The sequence below is a fragment of the Anarhichas minor genome, unplaced genomic scaffold, assembly GCF_050575085.1.
Source record: "Anarhichas minor isolate MPS153535 unplaced genomic scaffold, ASM5057508v1 ptg000072l, whole genome shotgun sequence".
In the NCBI taxonomy this organism is placed as follows: domain Eukaryota; kingdom Metazoa; phylum Chordata; class Actinopteri; order Perciformes; family Anarhichadidae; genus Anarhichas; species Anarhichas minor.
This window is the reverse complement of record NW_027466518.1, coordinates 362,501-384,386: the sequence shown is the minus strand read 5'-3', so window position 1 is coordinate 384,386 and position 21,886 is coordinate 362,501. Positions and strand designations below refer to the sequence as shown.

Genomic DNA, 21,886 nt, shown 5'->3' with positions numbered 1-21,886 from the left:
TGACGAATGCAAACTCCAACCACCTGTTGTCAGAGGAGAGTTAATACAAGCGCTCTGTTGGGGACATTTCACGGTTCAGACAGACAGACACTTTTTTGGAGGTACAGCAAAGTCGCTAATGCTCCTCACCACAGGGGGGCAACTAAAGGGATTCTACTGTAGGAAACACTAAAATTAAGTAAAATATAAAAAAAGTAACCCTGAGACAGGGAGCTTCTTCCTGTGGTTGCTGTAATAATAGTGCAGCGCAGGAGAGGACATGTTCCTGGGTCGGCTACTCAGGCTGGGACCAGAGCCTGCTGCACTGGCCAGTCTGGAGACAGGAGAAAGACCGGGTCAGATAACATCTCTCTCTCTCAAACACACACTGCAGCAGGAGGCTCCGGCGGACAAACGACCAAAATCCAGTCTTATACACACTGACAATGGCCTGTAGATAAACACAGAGGATGAGCAAAAGTGGGCTGAAAGATGTCAGATATTGGGCTTTATGAAGGCTGATGTTGATGCGGACATTTTGAGATGTTTTGCCTTTTTAAATATTTAACGTATAAACTATTTTTTACTCCCACATTTGTATTCTTGTCAAGGCAGAAACGTTTTATTAAATAGCATTTACACCATGATGTGTCACTAATAAATAAATAAATACATTCCAGATGAGGTTTCAGAGCTTTAAAGGAGCAGTGTGAAGCAGTTCCAACTGAACTACGGTGGCCTGCAGGTAACGTAGAAACATTAAAGTCTCTCTGTAGAGTCAGTGTTTGGTTTGTCTGTTCTGGGCTTCTGAAGAAACATGGACTCCGTGAAGAGGACCTGCTCCCTATGTCGATATGAAGGGCTCATCATAAGCTAACGACAACACAGTGATTCTTAGTTTCAGGTGATTATACACTAATGAAAACATACTTATGAATATTTAAACACTGTGCCTTTAAAAGGTAGGGTTGGCAATCTACTTCCAAAATTTTTTTTTAAATATATTTTTGTTGAAATTCTCTTTACATCCTGACAGCAATCAATGAATCAAATGCTCTGACAAAAAATAAGAAAATAATCGGCTATCGCCGGCTGTCACAGGACTGTAATAAGCCCGTCCAATCATTTCATTCAGCAGAAATGTTCCATCTTAACAGCTGTGAGCACTAACAGCAGCCATGTTGGTTGTTTACGTTCATCAAGAGTCTCTTTGGAGGGAAACCTGAGGAGACGGACTGTCAGTGTTCAATAGTTGGCGACTTCTGTAGCTAACGATGTTAGCTACTTTCATTGGAGAAGAGTTGGCAAAACGGTGCTGTTATTTTAGGTTAGATGATTTTGAAGATCTAGCGTACTCTTGCTAGTTTCTTCAGAGTACCTAGCCCAGCTTTAAAGATTGTTTAACTTACATCACCCAAGGTCAAGAAAGTCACTTCTGCTTTTAAATAAAGAGCTGAACTTTCAGCAGTGGCCGACATGATGAAACAGATCCCCACAGAGCCATGTTTACCAATATAATCATTTAATGAGAGCATCGTGATGTTGGCCACATTAAGGTCTCACTAAACCTGAGAAAATATACTATTGATGAAGAGGAGAGATATACTGGATGTCCAGTAGCAACGCTAAGAGAAGCAGTGAACGTTCACTCTGTGTGTATCTACAGCCGCTAAACAAGCACTATGTTACCCAGCAGGAGCTCGACTGACCTCCAGCACTTCTATTCTAAAAACTAACTTTCTTTGAAGTTTGGACATGTTAAGAGCCCCAATCCATAACCGCACTGTAGCGCCTCCTGCTGGACTAATATGGCCCAGCTTTACTTTTATCAAATTAAGTGATTTTAAGACTTTTGATACAAGAACTGAAAGCTTCTAAATGTGGTTTGAAGCTGCAAAAAGGAAGCGGAGACTGAAGCAAAGCTGGATTTTGAATGAATGATTGTTTATGCATCTAATGAGTTTCAATAGATTCTGGATTTGGGGCTTTTACATGAAGACAAAATCTTCTCCACGTAGCACTGAGGAGCTCGTTTCCCGTCTACAGTCAAGTACAGCATGTTAGATGACAACACGTTCCAGTTGGATGAGGTCCTCAAGGAGCCCAAATCAGGACTATCACAGTTCACAGTGCGACGTAAATAAGTTAAGTGTTACTAAATACTACTCAATTAAAATGTAATGTGATAAAGGACCACTTCGTTGGCTGAGAGAACACCTTTGGGCCAATGCTTGTTTTCTTCCTGTGTATCATTGAGGCTCAGACCACCAGGTTCATTTAAACCTGAGATTCTTCAGTTAAACTGTGTCCATAGTCCGTTTCTGGAGCTCCTTGGTGACCTCCACAGACAGATCTGGGTCAAGCAGCCAGTTTTTCTCATAATTAGCATATTCATTCTTAAATGATGGCATATATGAGACCCAGACCAGACTCGAGCACTACAGCCCAGACTGCGTCTAAAGCTAAACTAAATAAAGACGCACTGAATTTTCATATTGATGCCAAACACATGTGAATGCATGGCTGCTTGACCCAGGTGTGACATCGTCAAAGTGTTGGTTATGTTAGCGGGGGGACCAGGACGGGGGGACGGGGGGGGGGATCAGGACGGGGTGGCTCTAACCCCGGTGCAGACTGTTTCCTCCGGGCCTGGCTGTAATATAAATGCAGGGAGGGAGAGGAAACGGTCTTGGCGCGGCTGCTGAAGGGCCTCGGAGGGGGACCCACTACAGTATCTAGTCTGGGAGAGAGAGGGGGGGGGTCACAAGTGTATATATACAGTACACACACACACACACACACACACACACACACACACACACACACACACACACACACACACACACACACACACACACACACACACACACACACACACACACACACACACACACACACACAGTGGGTATAAAAAGACACAGCAGCTGGAAGTGAGATCAAGGTTTGATTCAAGGCTTCTTTACTGAGTGATAACCTCTAAAGGACTCGGAGCAGCATTAGCAGCAACATCCACCTCCTGCATGTAAGTCCATGAATAACATGTCTCATCAACCTCCTGAGACCTCACGCTTTTTGTTTGATATGCTTTTTTTAATTTCCTAGTTATTTTGATGAGTAGGACCTAATAAGAATAAAACCTAAGTGTCGTCTTTGAACAAGAAAAGTCCTCCTATGGATGGAATAAAGCCACCGTTGTGTAACAAAGTACACAGCTGTGCAAAAAACCTAAATCAGGAAGTAGTTTTCACAAATAAAACGGGTTTATTCTAATGCCTAAAGATGGCTGTGCAAAACTAACATGGCAAATAATAACAATAACGTATCTCATTCAGTCAGTTTCTAAATGAGGACAAATGAACAGATTCAAAACAGTAAACATGAGGAGAAGAGCAGAAGATGAACATTTCCAGAATGAGGATGATGATTTTTTAAAAGCAGTTCTGTGATATTTTGTGATTTAAACGTGAGTCCTGACCTGGTCTGAAGGCTCTTGATGCGACAGAGCATGTCCAGGTGTCCTGCAGAGTACTGCTCTATCACATCCTTCACATCGTACGGACGCAACGTCTCCTTGAACTTCTTTTTCGCCACGTGGAACTTCATGATCCTGCACACAAACACACAGGAAGCAAAGACAACGCTGGAGTTAGTAACGTAAAGAGAAGTACGGGTGTAATCACTACGACCAGCCACCAGAGGGTAGCAGCAGCTGTAGGACGATCCTTGTTACGCATCACTCGTTTAATCCGTCTTTGGAGTGCGATAATGAAAACATTATTAAAATCTCAGTTACCTAAAGGAGCATCTAACGGGAAACCGAGGTTCCCTGGATTCTCTTGACTTAGAAACGTGAGCGTGTGATCTTCTGTCTCCTGTATCTAGTGAGCACAACCACTGCTGGGTGGATAATATTGATGCAGGTAAGGAGATCCCCCTCAGCGGTTTCTGATTTTCTCCAGTTGCCCTGTTTTTTTTACTCGCTGTCTAAATGGAAACAATGGTGACAGATGACCCTCTGTAATAACAGTCCGGAGAGGGTGGGGGGGGGGGGGGTCCAACCCTCAACCCGACACCCTGGGAAAGCCCGGAGCTCCGGCTGCCCATGGAGGAGGCCTGCTGGGTGGACAGAGAAACAGGGGCGCTGGTGGTGTAGAAGGGGGGGGTCTGATAGAACTCACTAGAAAACAACATAAAGTCTTATCTTTCTAAACCGGCACATTTCAGAACAAGGTCCCTTGATTTGATTTGTGTCAAATGTGGACTCCAGAAAGATTCCACTGGAGATGATCACATAACTGGAACTCTCTGTTGAAAATGACACAGAAACTACAAACTTAAATTTAACGACAGTAAACGGCATCACTGAGGAAATACAAATATATAAATGTGCATGTATAATTGTATATCGTTAGTTTTTTTGTGCAGATGGGACGGATTATTTATAGAACAGATTCTGTGGTCCATATGGGCAACATCTGTATGTGTGTTGAGAATATTATGAAAAGTTTAAATACCATATACGAGTCTCTTTGACAGTCTATGTGGAGTGAATATGCTCAAACTAGATTCTATGGAAGAGAAAGTGTGATCAGAGTGAGTAATACTGAAATATTAAATCGGCTAACAGACGGACTCAGAAGCTCACGACGTTAACGGATGAAGATCAGTCGAGGTCTTTCCTCTTGATTTACAATCTGCTTTCAATGCTTTTTCTTCTCGACAAAGAGGAGAATCCAGCAAAACATCTGTTCCTGTATAACAAGGGAATGGTCTGTTATATATATATATATATATATAGAGTATAAAACCAGGAGAGCATCTTATTAATCTATGAATCCTGCTTTATTGAGAGGTGAAAAATCTACTCTTTTTTTGTTTTTTAACAATACTTCTTTTTTTGAAGAGGGTGAGAAGAAGCGGTGGAGTGAGAGAATCAGTTGGCGCCAGTTGGATACACATTCGCTTTACATGGTGCTGGTGTAAGAGATCAGGGTCTGCTGGACCGCACACACACACACACACACACACACACACACACACACACACACACACACACACACACACACAACCAATCAAAACCCGCCTCAGGCAAACCCTAAAACCCAGCAGTAGGTCCGATAGACTCAGAGGGAAAGATGGAGATAAAAAAGCAAGAAAAAAATAGAGAATTCAGCTTTTAAAAAAAAGCTTTGCTTGAGGGAACCGAACGTCGTGTGAACTCATCGGAGAACGTTTTTACCATCTAGATTCTAGAATAACATGTATAGCAGAGGGAATACATTTACACCCTTCTGCTGGCTGCTGGTATTCATTCATACACTTGTTGGATTCATATTCAGTCAATAAAGTCTTGCACACTGAGTCATTCTAGAACTTTTTCGATCAATACGGTTCACAAACAGCCGACTAAGAAAGACGGCGGTCTATGGATCAATAAACGTGACCCGACTTTAAAAAGAGATTCTACTACGCATGAGATCGACAAAGCAGCCAATCAGGAAAAGGAGGAGGCGGTTCAGTGACATTACCAATTGACGGGTAACTGTTAAGTTCAGTGAGCTGTTACTGTGGTCATCTTTATCAGAGCAAACCAGACGGCAAGCTCCGGTTCTGCCGAGTGAAGCCGATGCTGAAGAGTCTGAAAACCTGCATTCTCTCTAGTGTCCACCAGGGGGCGACTCCTCTGGTTGTATAGAAGTCTATGAGAAAATGACTCTACTTCTCTCTTGATTTATTACCTCAGTAAACATTGTAAACATGAGTTTATGGTCTCAATCTCTAGTTTCAAGTCTTCTTCAATACAGCATGATGTTCATTTAGTACATTATGGTCCATTTAGAGTCAAACAGACCATAAAGCAGGGGATGCTTTAGGGCGGGGCTACACAGTGATTGACAGGTCTCTACCAGAGACCTATACGGCGTCTCTACGTCACTCCTCCTCAGTCCAGATATGGTCACTTCCTGTTCACTGGTTGCAAAAAAACCAAGATGGCAAAAGATAAACTGTTTGCTCAAACCAGATTCTGTAAAGAACATTAAATTATGCGCTCTTCAGTACAACTATGAAGCCACGATTGATTCACCTCAGATGAACAGTCACATGACAAAAATCCTGTGAAAGTTTGACTGAACTGCTGCTGAACACAGAGCAGAGAGGAGAGGAGAGCTCAATGTATAAATAACACATGGAGCCTCCATTTTTTTTCCAACATTGGTAACACTTGGAATCATGTTTGATATATAGATTCCAATGTTTTCCAATTATCAAAGGAATTCAACTTTTCATGATTTATGTCATTATATGATTGTTCTGCTTCCATAGAGGTGCAGGACTTGTAGAGAGTTTGGTGTTCAGAGGGTTAAGTTCTTTCAGTTCTCACTCGATATTTGAATGCAAGCCTTTTTCACAGCAGTGAAACCACTTTACCTCAAACATTTCTCGGACTCTCATGATTTTAGATGATAGCATCGGTGCAGCATCTCACCTGACAGCCCTGATGACGGCCTTGAGCGGAGCCGACAGGTCCTCCACCGTAACGTCACAATGGCAGCCTCTCTCGTCAAAGGAGTCCTCCGTGGTCATGCCTGCGTCCACTGAGTCAGACACACCGCCATCAATACAACTTTAGCCCCATGCAAAACCATTCCCAGTCATTGAAAACTCATAAAACACTTCCTGCTTCGTTGGTCTCTTGCGCACGAGTCTCCAAGAATGTTTCAAACTGATACTATTCTGTCTCTTGGGAGGTGAGAATTGATGCCCTGCTTGGACGGGATGTTGAGGAATGGGCAGCGTGTCTCCCAGCTCAGCGATGTGAGGTGAGAGAAGAGGGTTCATACAGATAATACGTAACACCGCCAATTATTAGGAGGAGGGGGGGGGGGGGGGACACGGACAGAGACACAGACACAACAAGAGGAAGAGGAGGAGAAAAAGCATTGGAGGGAAAAAATGTAAAGCGAGTGAATCACGATGAAGTGCATATAAGAGGCTCAATGAATGATTGGAGGGAATAAGTAGAGGCACAGAGGTGCTATTAAAACAGTCGCGCTGTCATCTATTACTGTGTGACTTTCAGGGGAATGTGAGGACAAAAGTTTTCTCTAAATTCAGCCGGACACATGGACACATGGCGTGTTGGGAAACGTTGGGACCTCCACTAGAATGAGAAATGAGTTTTAATGACGGGGGTTGCTCTGTAAGGCGTTGTGTTGGTCGCTCTCTCACCATCTGAGACGGCAGTGCGGGTCTGGCTCTTCAGCCTCAGCGACGGCCTGAACCGGGTCCGGTCGTTGAAGCTCCAGCTCTTCTGCACTTTGGCCGGACTCCCGCCCATCAGCTCGCCGCCGCCGCCCGCCACCTCGTTGCCGGGGGAAGAGCGCTGGCGGTCGTTGACGGATGTTTGCCTGCTCTTCATGCTCTGACCGCGGGGACTCGCCATCCGGACCCGCTCCTTAAAACTCAACTTCTGGCTGCAGGGGGAGGTTAGCCAAGAAAAGAGAGAGAGAGAGAAGGAAGATTCAAAGAAGCAAAGAGAGAGATTTGGGATGAAAAGAGAGATGGAAGTGAAGAAAGGTGAAGTTTATTAGGATGAAGTTGATGGAGAAAGAAGAGGTCAAGGGTTGATAGAGAGACACAAGGAAAGAGAGAGAGAGGGAGAGAAGAAAGGGAGGCTGTCAACACATATTTCCAGCTCAGAGAGTGATTTGAGAGACATGGGGCAACGTTCTGTCTTTTCCCTTCAGCCCAAATATCATCCATCCAGCTGACATGCCCAAATCACCAGAACACAGCCAGACGGGTCGCCGAGCCACCTGAACATAAAACCCTCACATTCTGGATCCTCAACAATGGTGATCTAATCATGTATTCGCTTTATTAAAAACAGAGCTAATGAGATTCTTGGAGGCGATACGTGAAAGCACATTTAATTAATACGAGATCAACACATTGATTTTGAGACTACGATGAACAGATGAGACCATCGCTGAGAGAAGCCTCTACGCGGTGTTTTCCTTCAGTAGACATTTATTTTGGGAAACGTTGGAGTTCTAAACGTTCTGAAAAAGTTCTAAAAAAGCGAAATCTTTCAGAGATTGTGAATAACTTCTAGCATGTTAATCTACGTTTACTTATCTTATACTCATTTTTTACAACTGATTGGAGATTAGACACTAACAAAATCCTGAAAAAGAAGAAACTTCTGGCATCAAAAATGTAAAAACCGATGGTTGTTCACAAAGAATATGAATGAAACTAAAGACCAAAACTGTTTCTAGAAAATATAAAATAAAAGAAGAATTGTATTTTTACTCATTACTCTGAGTTTACATTTAGTGAGACGTCTTACTGAGAAAGTGGAACATTTCCCAAAATTGACTCATTTTTACTTCATCAAAGTTCCAACTGAACGTAACGCTGTTTTATCAGAAACGTGGTTTAAATCTGCAAAACACAAAAATCTATTTTGATCTCAATTGTTCACTGTCGTGACACCATAGTGTGATATGTTCAGGGTTTAAAAAGCTACGTATAGTAACTTTAAAATGATATAAAGTTTAAAAAACGATCATATTACAATAAAATCATATGAATCTTATAATCAACATCAGCCGCTGTAAAGGAAACAGTGATGTTTAAATCTCTGGTAACTTCACAGGGTTGGTGGTGGAAGCAGAAAGTCCATCAATGAGACTCACTGCAGTAAACTATAACGTCTCTGAGGCAAATAGACCAGCATGCAATGCAGCAGACCAATGAGAGAGAGATGCAGGGTTCCAACATACTTTACATGCTACAGTTTCAAACCTCAGTGTCTCACTGTCATGATCTCCCAAACCTACACCTGTGCAATCTTCTTCTTCATTCCCCAGACCTGTCACACTGACTGTAGATAGAACTTCACAGCACATGTCCAGCCAGGCATAACTAGATATAGTGGATTTGTACACTAATACTGAAACAACCACATATTCATTGTTACATACAGTGAGTGGATAGTTATATGTTAATAATACTCTCATCTATTATCATTCTCTCCATTTCTGATGGCTGAAAATGACTGAAGGAGAAGTGCAGCAGTAATGCAGGGAGCATGCAGTAAAACACGTCCTGATACTGACATGTGTAGAACTATCTACAGGAGAACACAGGACGAGTGATTATAGAACAGATATGTATGCTGTCAGTTGGACATTAAGATAAACTAGTCCATCCACATGAATTGTTCATTTTATTTCCATTGCTTTTTACTAAATTGTCGGGTTTTATTTAATTTGTTTTAACAGCTGATGGGAGTATAGCCTCTAAAAGAACCAACTTCTGGCTTCAAGAATCAAAAAATCTATGAGTTTGATTGAAACTAAAGACATTCACGTGGCTGGACTCTGGACTCGGATCAGTTTCTAGAAAATATTAAATAAAGGGGGATTGTATTTTTACTCATTACTCCCAGTTTACACAATAAAACACGTACACAAGTAACCACTTACTGAGAAAGTACAACATTTTACCAACATTCTTTCGTAAGGATTTTTAAATTGTAAATTAAGAAAAGATAAAGGCCAGCAACATATAATGCCATTCTGCTTCATGGTTTCAGAATGATTGGGGCTCAACATGCAGTTTGTTATCTTCGGCACGTTTAACTACACTGGGAGTGAAATCCGGTGCATTTCTTTCATTTATCTGGAAACACAAACATTCTTCCTTATTGTTATCTTTTAAAACCGTGTTTACTTTTAGAGTGCAAAGATCAATTTTGGGGGAATTCCCCTTTAATTCGTAACAAAGTCGTGTTTGCATTCGACAGGCAGCAAGCAGCAGTCGTCTCAGACAAAGTCCTAAAAAGAAAGGGGACGAGGTAAGAAGGAAGTTTGTTTCCTCGCTTGTCCTCCATGCTATTAGTCATTCCCACAGGTCACTGGGCAGAGAGGATGCTGGGTAGCACTGTTTAGGTACCTCCTATATTTCCGAGTGCACCTTCTGAAGAGCCTCCCTTTACTTAGACCCTTACTAGAGGACGGAGGAGGGAGCAATGGGAAGATAAGGGAGGAAGGAGATTAAAAGAGGAGTTCAGCTGAGGAAGGAGAGAGAAATTGTCTGCTGTCAATATTGATGCAAAGTAAAATACACAGAGAGACAGAAAGGGAAGGATGGGAGATCTTCCAGAGGAGGATGGGAGTGGACAAACAGGGAGGAGCTATAACTTATTATATATTAATGATGTGACACACATCATAATAGTGTCATTCAAACTAAAGCTATAGTCAGTTTTAAAGCAATACTCTGAACATCTACAACCTTGACTCTTATTTTTTCTAACACATTTGACCAAACTCTCGGCAATCGTATCCAAATCAACAAAGTGATGTCTTCTCAACAGTGATTGTTCACTATTTACTCACTAATCCTGCATGTGTCCCTGAAGTGGTGAATAAATTAGTGATCACCAAAATAGATAAAAGCGTCTCTAGAAATCACATGAAATGTGGGTTTTTTAAATGGAACCTGGTTCATTGCTTAGTTTGGTGTGAATGCTGATATCTGAGTCGTGTTCTGGACTAAACAGAAACTCTTTCAACAACAAACACATGTTAATGCAGCATCATGTTGAATAAAGCTGTTTTGTTTTTCCCATTAAAAGGAGGAAGAGAAGTCAGCAACAGGTTTAAAAAACACCTTTAAATGACGAGAAAATGTGTCCAGGTTGGAAGAAGTCAGAGTTGCCCTTCAAAGAAAAAGCTTGAATCATTTGAAATGAACTGCGCACACACACACACACACACACACACACACACACACACACACACACACCTGCCTACACACATAACCTCCAGATTAAACGCCCATTAGCCTTCATTTTGAGTTGCCTCGCTGCCAATATCCAGCACTCGTACACTCAGCATGATGTGCGCTGCAGCACTCTGTGGTGAGTGTTTACCACCGCTGGTGTTTACAAGTCGGCTTAACACGAATAAACCCCACCGTCCCTTCACCGCTGAACCCACCGCCGCCGAGCAGCCGACAGTCTGTAAAACCACGAATAACACACAAGAGTCGTGTGTTCTCTCTTTTTAGAGGTTAACATAACAAGACAACAAAACGCTGCCATAAAAGTGCTCGTAATTATGATTTCACACGTTCAGATTGGATTTACTGTCACAATTGTTTCTAAGAAAGGAAAGCGGAATTAAACGCAGCTCCTTTAGAACCGGGAGGGGGGGGGGTACTGTGGATGCAACAAAAGCCTAATTAAATGTTGTGTTTCAGGATGAGAAGCTCGTTTGTTTGTGTGTTTGACTGAGAGCATATCTTTTTTTGTGTGTGTGTGTGTGTGTGTGTGTGTGTGTGTGTGTGGCTGTCTTACGTTTAAGAAGCTGCTGGCTCAATATAAGACTCCCAAATGTTGCCAAAGAAGCGCTGCACTGTAAAAACTATGCTAGCATAATTAAACTCACAAATCTTCTTCCCCCTTTCTCCCCCTCTCCCCCTTTTTTTTCAACTTCGCTCTGTCTCTCCTAGACTTGTGTTTGATGAGTTATATAAATACCATCCCAATGGAAAAAGTGCGTCATGGTACAGACATGGTACAGACTCCTGTCTTTGAAGGCGGGTGCGCGCGCACGCACGCACGCACGCACGCACGCACACACACACACACACACACACACACACACACACACACACACACACACACACACACACACACACACACACACACACACACACACACACACACACAACACACACACACACGCACACACACACACACACACACACACACACACACACACACACACACACACACACACACACACACACACACACACTGAGAAGCCCATCACCCTTCCCTGTCTGGGAGTCAAGTGCAGGGAGGGAAACAGTAGTGAAAGAAAAACAGAGATGGAGACGTAAAGTGAGGAAGGAATCTGAAATAAAGACAAAGGAATAGAAAGGCAGCAGGTCGTAGCTTCACAAGAGGACGATTGAAAGTTCTTCACACTTTTAACAACATCATCATCACTTTGCCAGGTCATTCAAATCAATGCCACACGGTAAATAAACGGTAAATAAGAGTTCACTCACTAAATCGATGAATGAAACCAAGCGACTAACAAATCAATACGTTGCAACCCTTTGATGGCAATCATCAATTAAATCCCTCCCCATTAACTATCACCACGTTAACAAACACATAATTAAGTCCGTCAATTATTGATGAAGAGACCAAATCTGTTCATCTGCACTCAAACGATGAAGGAACCAAAAAGGAAAATAGACCAAACAAACCAGTTTGATTACAATTGCATCACATGTTGAGTGTGTGTGAGTGTGTGTGCGTGTGTGTGTGTGTGTGTGTGTGTGTGTGTGTGTGAGTGTGTGTGTGTGTGTGTGTGTTTTGGAGGAGTGAGCTGAGAGTCCTACAAACCTGTAAGTGGTCTCTCCTTGCTCTTTCCTTCAAGGGTTAGTGGGACAAAGAGAGGAGGAGACAAAGGGAGAGAAATCAGTATCCCGGGTTGATTGACAGCAGCATCAGACAGACGTTTTTTTTTCACTAAATCGATGTGCAACGCGTCAAGAAGCCAAAACAGAAAGTTACTTTAACACAATGGCGTTTCATTATTGTACAAGCACATGCAAGCTACGGCCATGCACAGTAAGGCTAAGTGTTAGCTGGAAGACATGGAAATCAGAAAGGATGTCTGCTGTGGGTGTGAGAGAGAGAGTGTGTGTGTGTGTGTGTGTTCACTCTCCAAAAATGTAAGACAACACAAATGTTTGTGAACTAAATGCTTAAACAATTTTTTTTTACTCTGCTTTAGCTTAAAAATAATGAAAATTGTCAATTTTTTTTGTAAATGTAGAATTGGCTCTTACTACCATGTGAGTATTTTCAATAATAATTATTTATAAAACTTCCAATGTGCCGTTCAGAATGTAGAAAGCGTGTTAAAGATCATGCACGCTAAGCAAAGCATGCCTGGTTGGGAGGAGAACAAAAAGAGTTGAAACAATGGTTGCAACGCTGCACGACAGTGAGTCATACAGTGTAAAAAAAGAAGAAGAAGAAGAAGTTGAAGCTACACCGTTGGAGAGAAGGAGCAGATGATGGAGGGGAGACGAGAGGAAAGGGGCGGAGCAGCAGCGATCATGTTTGTAAGTCTGTAAGTTGTTACCTACTTGGCGGGGCTGCAGGTATGCAACGCCTTCAAATGAGGCTTCCAGGTAGCAATGGAAACCGAGTTCTCATCAGCAGCATAACTACGCCAGACACACTACGTGCAGAGTCAACAGGATAAATAAAATGATGATAAATGAAACAGTTAATTGTGGGAGGACACAAAAAAACAAAGGGAGGGAACGTATAAGTTGGGGAGGAAGTGAGAAAAAGGAAGGTGAGGAAGGGAAAAAAGAGAAAAAAGCAGATTAGTTTTTTTGGGGGGTAGTGTTGATGCATTGTGGTCGGGGGGGTTGTCGGAGGGAGGTGGGGGGGCGGTGATGGTGGTGCTGGTGGTGGGTACATGCCTGAGGGGGGGGAGGGCGCTTTGGTAGTGGTGCCAGGTGGCGCTGAGGTAGGGACGAGCACCTTCAGTGGAGTACAGACGCCAAGCCGCCTGGGGGAGGGGGGGGGGGGAGCAGAGATGGACAGGACACACACACATTCAGATGTACACACACACACACACACGACACAGAAAGAGGGACTGAGATATACGTGACCAGTTAACACTAACAGGGAGTTTTAGGATGTAAACAGCCGGCGGCCATATTGGAAGTCCTCAGTATGGCCATTAAACTACTTATCTGGACAATATTAATATGTAAATCCATCTCCAATGCTGAATTGACTTGCTGATATAGTTAACTAGACAACAATATTTGAAGTTAAACTGAGGGTAAGATCCAACTTCAACGTGTTTGTGGTCTTGATTCTATTTAAAGATAAGCAAACAGCTGGAGGTAGAGAGCTTAAGCCCCGCCCCCTTCTGATGGACCAACATGGGATCTTGATTCAGATAAAAATATGTTCGGTAGTCAACGGTCAGAGACAAATTTCAGAGGGTTCTTCCTAGAACCGAATGTAAAGGGTTACACATAGAACAATCTGTGAAAGGTTACGCCCAGAATCCCCTAGCAGAGGTTTTACAGACAACCCTTCAATGGTGTAATGGTTCCAACCAGAACCCTTTTTGGAGGTTCTATCCGGACCCTTTTCACCCTCTTAGGGTGCTAACAAGAACCCACCCAGATGGCTCTAACAAGAACTCTTCTGTTTTCCCCAAAGGTTTCATCTAGAACTCACCCAGGGGTTCTACAGAGAACCCTTTTATTGTCCAAGGGTTTCATCTAGAACCCTAAAGGGCAGGGGCTAATGTGGTGCAGCGCAAGCCACAACAATCCTGGTTCACAATCATAGTTTTTGAGGGTGTGTGGGCGTTCCCTTTAAGCAGCCATGCTTTCAAGAAACCTTGAAGAACTATTTCTTCCAAAAAGGGTTCTCAATGGAACCCTTAGTCAAACAAAGAATCCTTGAAGTTGCAAATGGTTCTGTGTAGAACCTCAGCCCTTCATTGAAGAACGTATGTGTACGGAAGTGTTCACGCGTGTTTGTCGGTGAGAACGTTCTGCGTGTAGAGTCTTTCATACATTTTTTTGGGCCTCATGGTAATTCACTTGGACCCAACGGAACCTCGTGGATGGCGACAGGTGGGTTTCCGAGATTTATGACATGACTGGAGGCCTTTAAATAAACACTTTACACCGACAGGATGGGAATCTAACACGGGAACACAACTCTGGCTGCTGCTTCGTTAAGCTACTCTGGAGACTACTTCAAAGTCTTTTGCAGATTCGATCTTTAAAAATACAGTCGGTAGGTGTTATTGCCGTTTGAAGACAGACAAGAGACTCACACACACACATACACACAGACACACAGTGGTTCAAAGCAGGAAGAGCTGTGTGAGATGAGGCGAGTGAAGTAACGGACAGAATGTCATCAACATATTTAACACATCAAAAGCTGCTTCCAAGTTTCCTTTTACCTGTTGAGGAAAATGTTACGAGGTTGGCAGACAACAGACAGAGACCAGGTGTTTGACACGAAGCCAGAAAGACAGAAACAAGATCAACACACACGGGACTAATTAATGTCTTGAGGATCAATCGGGACCGACTGGTCTTTGTCAAGCAGAGCAAAGGATCCGTAACAAAGAGGACGGACAAAACTAAATGTTTAGATTTGTTTTTCAACATAAATGTATTTGAAAATATACATGTCGAGACAATCAATCCTGTCTCATCTAAACCACTGATTTGGAAGTGAAACAAACGTGAATGCACCATTAACCACTACAGTATATAAACTGCTATATCTTCATGCATACGTACAAAGATTTCCAAAGATGTAAGTTTGGGTAACAATTAACTTTTTTTCTGTGTTGTTTCCACTTCCAAATATGTAGTTTTGAAAACGTCAATGTCTTGGTCATGATAGCTCGTATTGCTTGAAGACCTCGCTAAAGACGTGTCCAACAACTGGGACACCCGGTGCTACATCCCCACATTTCGACAATGAAGCTACTTTTCATATAATCATAAGATTCAAGACTCAAATTGTAGAAATTTGGATTTTCCTTAAAGGTGCCATGTTTAAGATCTTTCCAGTTTAAAAACATCCCAAAAAATTAGCTAACATTATCAACAGGAGAGGTTACAGTGTTGACGTTATGTCAAAGACATCTATGAATTGTTGCAGAGATATCTACTTAAATTAGCATGCTAACTAGCTAGCCCCAGCGCATCCTCTGTTGTAATACCACTTTAACCTCGAGAGGTGATAGTGAGTCATTGTAGCATCTAGTCTGTCCTCAGTCCAACATGAGAGGACGAAGACGGAGAGCTGCCCCGAGGGCTTGTATATCACGTTGAAGGTACAGAGTCCATGTACGTTTTAATTGTTTGTTTTTTGGATTAAATCCAAAGTGGCATAAGAAGAAAACAACACATGTTTTTTTGACAACTACGGGCCGCAGTTCCAGGAGAAAGACCTTCAGTTCGCGGTTAGCTGTAGCAACTAGCATTTAGCCAGCTGGTACAAACCCTTAGCGCTGGGGGTCTAATCATTGGGGGCACCGCCCCTACTCCCCGGATCAGCAAAATTTCTGTTGCTGCCGTCACAGAGGTTTGACCCTTCACCAGCCCGTTGCGATCATTACAACGTCAGTCCACAAATGCGTTACAGGCCGAAGCCACACATTAAGATTAAACAGTGTGTTATTGTAACGGGCTCTCAAGACTTTCAGCAGGAGGAATTACGCGTATTCTGGCCCTGCTGTTAGTCGTTAGCTTTCTTTCTAATAACTGATGACTGTATATTTATATTGTAGAAGAGGTGAAATGCTGCCCCCTAGAGGGTTTGGAACAGGTGGCTGCATCATAAACATTGCACCTTTAAAGGACAAAAATGAATGCTTATTTGATGGAAAATATCACACGGAAGGTGATGGTAGTTCATACGGTAGGAAGGTACACACACACACACACACACACACACACACACACAGAAACAGTCCACAACAGACATTTATAATTCATCAGAAAGTAATACAGCTGGTCTCGTCTGTTACTATGAGTGACGGTTTGGAGGAGCGTCAGCAACAGGGACTGGTCACCATGGAAGCGGCTCATAAAAATCCCAGCAGTGTGTGTTTGCTGTTGGACCCGAGAGTGTCAGCGACACACACACACACACACACACACACACACACACACACACACACACACACACACACACACACACACACACACACACACACACACACACACACACACACACACACACACATCAAGTACACACTTAATGAAACACCTTCACTCTGATAGGAGGAGAGATGGTGAAACACACACACACACACACACATCAAAGTGTAAAGAGTGGACACAGAGACACAGTGAAAAGCTGAAAGACGGTGAAAACAGAAATCACAAATAATCTGTTTTGTGTTCACACTGGTCCTCAGCTGCTGCAACAAAATTCAGTAGAGGGGAAGTGTGTGATGTAGTCTGCGTGTGTGTGTGTGTGTGTGTACCTGGATGAGGCTGGCAGCTGGGTTCCTCCTCTTTTCAAAGTGCTTCTGTCGATGCTGCTCCTGCACTTTCAGGGCAAAGCCTGACCCGAGGATGCCCTACACACACATAAAAACACACACACACACACACTTGAGTTTTAAACTTTAGCTTTCTGGAGCTGAGAGGGAATAAATGTGAGAGGTCACGGTGTTTTTATGATGTGCAGCCTGTGTTTGACTCACCGCTGGCAGAGCGAAGAAGGAGATCCCCAGCAGAGCAAAACCGGCGGATAACAAGCGTCCCGTCCACGTCTGCGGGGTTTTGTCACCGTAGCCGATGGTTGTGAGGGTGATCTGAAGGGTTAGGGGTCAACAGTCAGGTTAATATCAAAGGTAATATAGGAGTACTGTAGTCTCCTTGGTCTCATTTCCTAAATTTAAATTCAAAGCTGCAGACGTTTTTCTGAACAAATCTTGCACACAAGCTGGTTTCCTGCAGCTGTCCATGGCCGTGTTACATCTAGCACGGCCATGCTAGATGTAACATAAAAGAGGAGAGATGTATTGTAATAAAACATGCAAACTGGCCACAATGCTTCATTTAATGTGTTTACTAACCTTGATTGTCTTCCAAGTTCACACTAAAGTTCAAAACTGGATAACGAGCTCGGTGACCTTGTGAGTGTCGTGATGAATCAGTGCTGCTGGTCGGGATTTTAGGATTTTTTCAAAACCGTGTCTTAAAAATCATTTAGAGCCTTTTGGTGATGATGATGTGTTGAATGCTGCACTGTGTAAAGATATTGTGTTTTTATTGTTGTGCGTTTCCCAACGTTTTCTTACACGTACGTGGTTTTGTTGTCTAAACCGAACTGTTGGTTTAGTTGTCTAAACCGAACTGTTGGTTTAGTTGCCTAAACCTAACTGTTGGTTTTGTTGTCTAAACCTAACTGTTGGTGTTGTTGTCTAAACCTAACTGTTGGTCTTGTTGTCTAAACCTAACTGTTGGTCTTGTTGTCTAAACCTAACTGTTGGTTTTGTTGTCTAAACCTAACTGTTGGTTTTGTTGTCTAAACCTAACTGTTGGTGTTGTTGTCTAAACCTAACTGTTGGTTTAGTTGTCTAAACCGAACTGTTGGTTTAGTTGTCTAAACCGAACTGTTGGTTTAGTTGCCTAAACCTAACTGTTGGTTTAGTTGTCTAAACCGAACTGTTGGTTTAGTTGTCTAAACCGAACTGTTGGTTTAGTTGTCTAAACCGAACTGTTGGTTTAGTTGTCTAAACCTAACTGTTGGTTTTGTTGTCTAAACCTAACTGTTGGTGTTGTTGTCTAAACCTAACTGTTGGTTTTGTTGTCTAAACCGAACTGTTGGTTTAGTTGTCTAAACCGAACTGTTGGTTTAGTTGCCTAAACCTAACTGTTGGTTTTGTTGTCTAAACCTAACTGTTGGTTTAGTTGCCTAAACCTAACTGTCGGTTTAGTTGCCTAAACCTAACTGTCGGTTTTGTTGTCTAAACCGAACTGTCGGTTTAGTTGTCTAAACCGAACTGTCGGTGTTGTTGTCTAAACCTAACTGTCGGTGTTGTTGTCTAAACCTAACTGTCGGTGTTGTTGTCTAAACCTAACTGTTGGTTTAGTTGCCTAAACCTAACTGTCGGTTTAGTTGCCTAAACCTAACTGTCGGTTTTGTTGTCTAAACCGAACTGTCGGTTTAGTTGTCTAAACCGAACTGTCGGTTTAGTTGTCTAAACCTAACTGTCGGTGTTGTTGTCTAAACCTAACTGTCGGTGTTGTTGTCTAAACCTAACTGTCGGTGTTGTTGTCTAAACCTAACTGTCGGTGTTGTTGTCTAAACCGAACTGTCGGTTTAGTTGTCTAAACCTAACTGTTGGTTTTGTTGTCTAAACCTAACTGTTAGTTTAGTTGACTAAACCTAACTGTTGGTTTAGTTGTCTAAACCGAACTGTTGGTTTAGTTGCCTAAACCTAACTGTTGGTTTTGTTGTCTAAACCTAACTGTTGGTTTTGTTGTCTAAACCTAACTGTTGGTGTTGTTGTCTAAACCTAACTGTTGGTTTTGTTGTCTAAACCGAACTGTTGGTTTAGTTGTCTAAACCGAACTGTTGGTTTAGTTGCCTAAACCTAACTGTTGGTTTTGTTGTCTAAACCTAACTGTTGGTTTAGTTGCCTAAACCTAACTGTCGGTTTAGTTGCCTAAACCTAACTGTCGGTTTTGTTGTCTAAACCGAACTGTCGGTTTAGTTGTCTAAACCGAACTGTCGGTGTTGTTGTCTAAACCTAACTGTCGGTGTTGTTGTCTAAACCTAACTGTTGGTTTAGTTGCCTAAACCTAACTGTCGGTTTAGTTGCCTAAACCTAACTGTCGGTTTTGTTGTCTAAACCGAACTGTCGGTTTAGTTGTCTAAACCGAACTGTCGGTTTAGTTGTCTAAACCTAACTGTCGGTGTTGTTGTCTAAACCTAACTGTCGGTGTTGTTGTCTAAACCTAACTGTCGGTGTTGTTGTCTAAACCTAACTGTCGGTGTTGTTGTCTAAACCGAACTGTCGGTTTAGTTGTCTAAACCTAACTGTTGGTTTTGTTGTCTAAACCTAACTGTTAGTTTAGTTGACTAAACCTAACTGTTGGTTTTGTTGTCTAAACCTAACTGTTGGTTTTGTTGTCTAAACCTAACTGTTGGTTTTGTTGTCTAAACCTAACTGTTGGTGTTGTTGTCTAAACCTAACTGTTAGTTTTGTTGTCTAAACCTAACTGTTGGTGTTGTTGTCTAAACCTAACTGTTAGTTTAGTTGACTAAACCTAACTGTTGGTTTCTTTATATAATATGTTGGTAAAGACGTCTGGTACTCAAATAAAAGAGGAAGGACTAGTACTTTTGGATATTGCAGATTCACATGGTGCTCAGTAGCTCGTATTCTCTCTTCGTCAGCTCTCGTGTTGTGTGAGGCTTAACTTCACCTTTTCACTAAAATGATGTAACAGCTTTTAGTGTCTAACAGAAAGAAGAAGATGCTGCAGGACCACAGAATGAGGGAACACAGTGAGTCATTCCCACTAGAATCTAACGGCTCAGTCTCACCGGGCAGCAGGAGAAAATTGAATCTATCAATTGGGCCATTTCTTGTTCATGTGTTTTTTTTCCAGTATTTAATAGGTTTCAGATGTAGGAAACAATACAGCCAGCCAAGTGTGACGTTAAAGGCCTGTCCTATTGCAGGTGTCATTAAGGTCAAAAAGAAGTGTAAATGGAAATACTGTATATCACTGTTGTAGTACAAAAAGCATAACTCCAATTGTGTTGCTTTCTTTGATTTAGACTGTGATCAAAGGGAGCGACCGTACTAAATCATCTTTAAAAAGTCCTTAAAACCCAAACATGTTAATTGGATAAGGGTGTGTCTTTAGAAATGTAGACTATATATCATTTTTGTTGACATAAAATTCATAAAAACCTTTTATTCAAAGGGCGTTTAAAAGGTGTTACAGATGCTCAGATGTATCTGTGTTTGTGTGTTTGCTCACCGTGCCCCACCACAGGGCGTCGGCGTAGGTGGCGAACTCCTTGTTGAATTCTTTCTCCACCAGATAAACCAAGAAAGAGGAGAAGATCAGCACCAGGAACCCGATGTACCAGGCCGTCACCAGCTCCTACGGGACACACCATAAATCATTATAGTTAATAAATAAAAAGCCTCACACTGTCTTAAAAGGGGAAAACGAACCGTTGCTCCCGAAAGTAATCAACACCTTTTAGGGGATAAAGTCAAGCAGTCTGGGACTTTTTAACTAAATGTAAAAATAGCAATACTACAGTGTAGAAATACTCGAAATGGTACCTGAGTATAAGTAAAATCTAAATATACTTAAAGTAACAAAGTTCAAAGTACTCATTCAAAGTTCAAAGTACTCATTATGCAAATAGCCAATTTCAGAATGAAATATTTATGATATTAGTGATGCATTCATGTGTTCATCACTTTTAATTTACACATACTGGTAGTTTGTGATTGATTTCCCCCCAGGGATCAATAAAGTTTTATTTAAATCTATAATATTACATCTTAATTCAGTTGTTGACTATATTTTGTATTAACAATCTCAATCTGCAAAGTATCTGAACTTATCACATATATCTAGTGAAGTAAAAAGTACAATATTTAGATGAAGAGGGAGTATAAAGTACAAGTACCTCAAAATTGTACTTAAATTTACTTCCCTGGCTGGAAATTCTATACAACACAGAGTCATTGGTTTCTCTGTCATTTAAAAGTGTAAACATACAAAAATAAAGTTAAATATTATAATTATATCATGTGAACCGCAGATTAATTATAAAAGTTAAGAAAAGTTTTACTGATGATGGTTCTCCTCCAATACTCAGTAGAACATGCGTTTCTAGTCTCTGATCTCTGATAATGTAACAATGTAAACAACCAATCAGAGGAGAGCTAGTAACATTAGCAGCACCGCCAACGGCTAACCAACAGGAGGAGAGCTAGTAACGTTAGCAGCACCGCCAACGGCTAACCAACAGGAGGAGAGCTAGTAACGTTAGCAGCACCGCCAACGGCTAACCAACAGGAGAAGAGCTAGTAACGTTAGCAGCACCGCCAACGGCTAACCAACAGGAGGAGAGCTAGTAACGTTAGCAGCACCGCCAACGGCTAACCAACAGGAGAAGAGCTAGTAACGTTAGCAGCACCGCCAACGGCTAACCAACAGGAGGAGAGCTAGTAACGTTAGCAGCACCGCTAACTGCTAACCAACAGGAGGAGAGCTAGTAACGTTAACAGCACCGCTAACGGCTAACCAA

At 42.1% G+C, this 21,886-nt stretch overlaps 1 protein-coding gene across 1 annotated transcript in view; it reads right to left on the bottom strand.

Moving 5' to 3' along the window:
* The window catches only part of kcnq5a (potassium voltage-gated channel, KQT-like subfamily, member 5a), a 79,175-nt gene that overhangs the window by 2,932 nt on the left and 54,357 nt on the right, over window positions 1-21,886 (bottom strand). The window contains exons 5-13 of the mRNA XM_076079378.1: window positions 20,596-20,721; window positions 17,298-17,408; window positions 17,076-17,171; window positions 13,165-13,259; window positions 12,413-12,439; window positions 7,210-7,454; window positions 6,467-6,575; window positions 3,455-3,586; window positions 2,603-2,719 (exon numbers count right to left, since the gene is read on the bottom strand). Coding sequence (XP_075935493.1) covers window positions 2,603-2,719; window positions 3,455-3,586; window positions 6,467-6,575; window positions 7,210-7,454; window positions 12,413-12,439; window positions 13,165-13,259; window positions 17,076-17,171; window positions 17,298-17,408; window positions 20,596-20,721 — 1,058 coding nt within the window. The remainder of the gene's footprint in view (window positions 1-2,602; window positions 2,720-3,454; window positions 3,587-6,466; window positions 6,576-7,209; window positions 7,455-12,412; window positions 12,440-13,164; window positions 13,260-17,075; window positions 17,172-17,297; window positions 17,409-20,595; window positions 20,722-21,886) is intronic.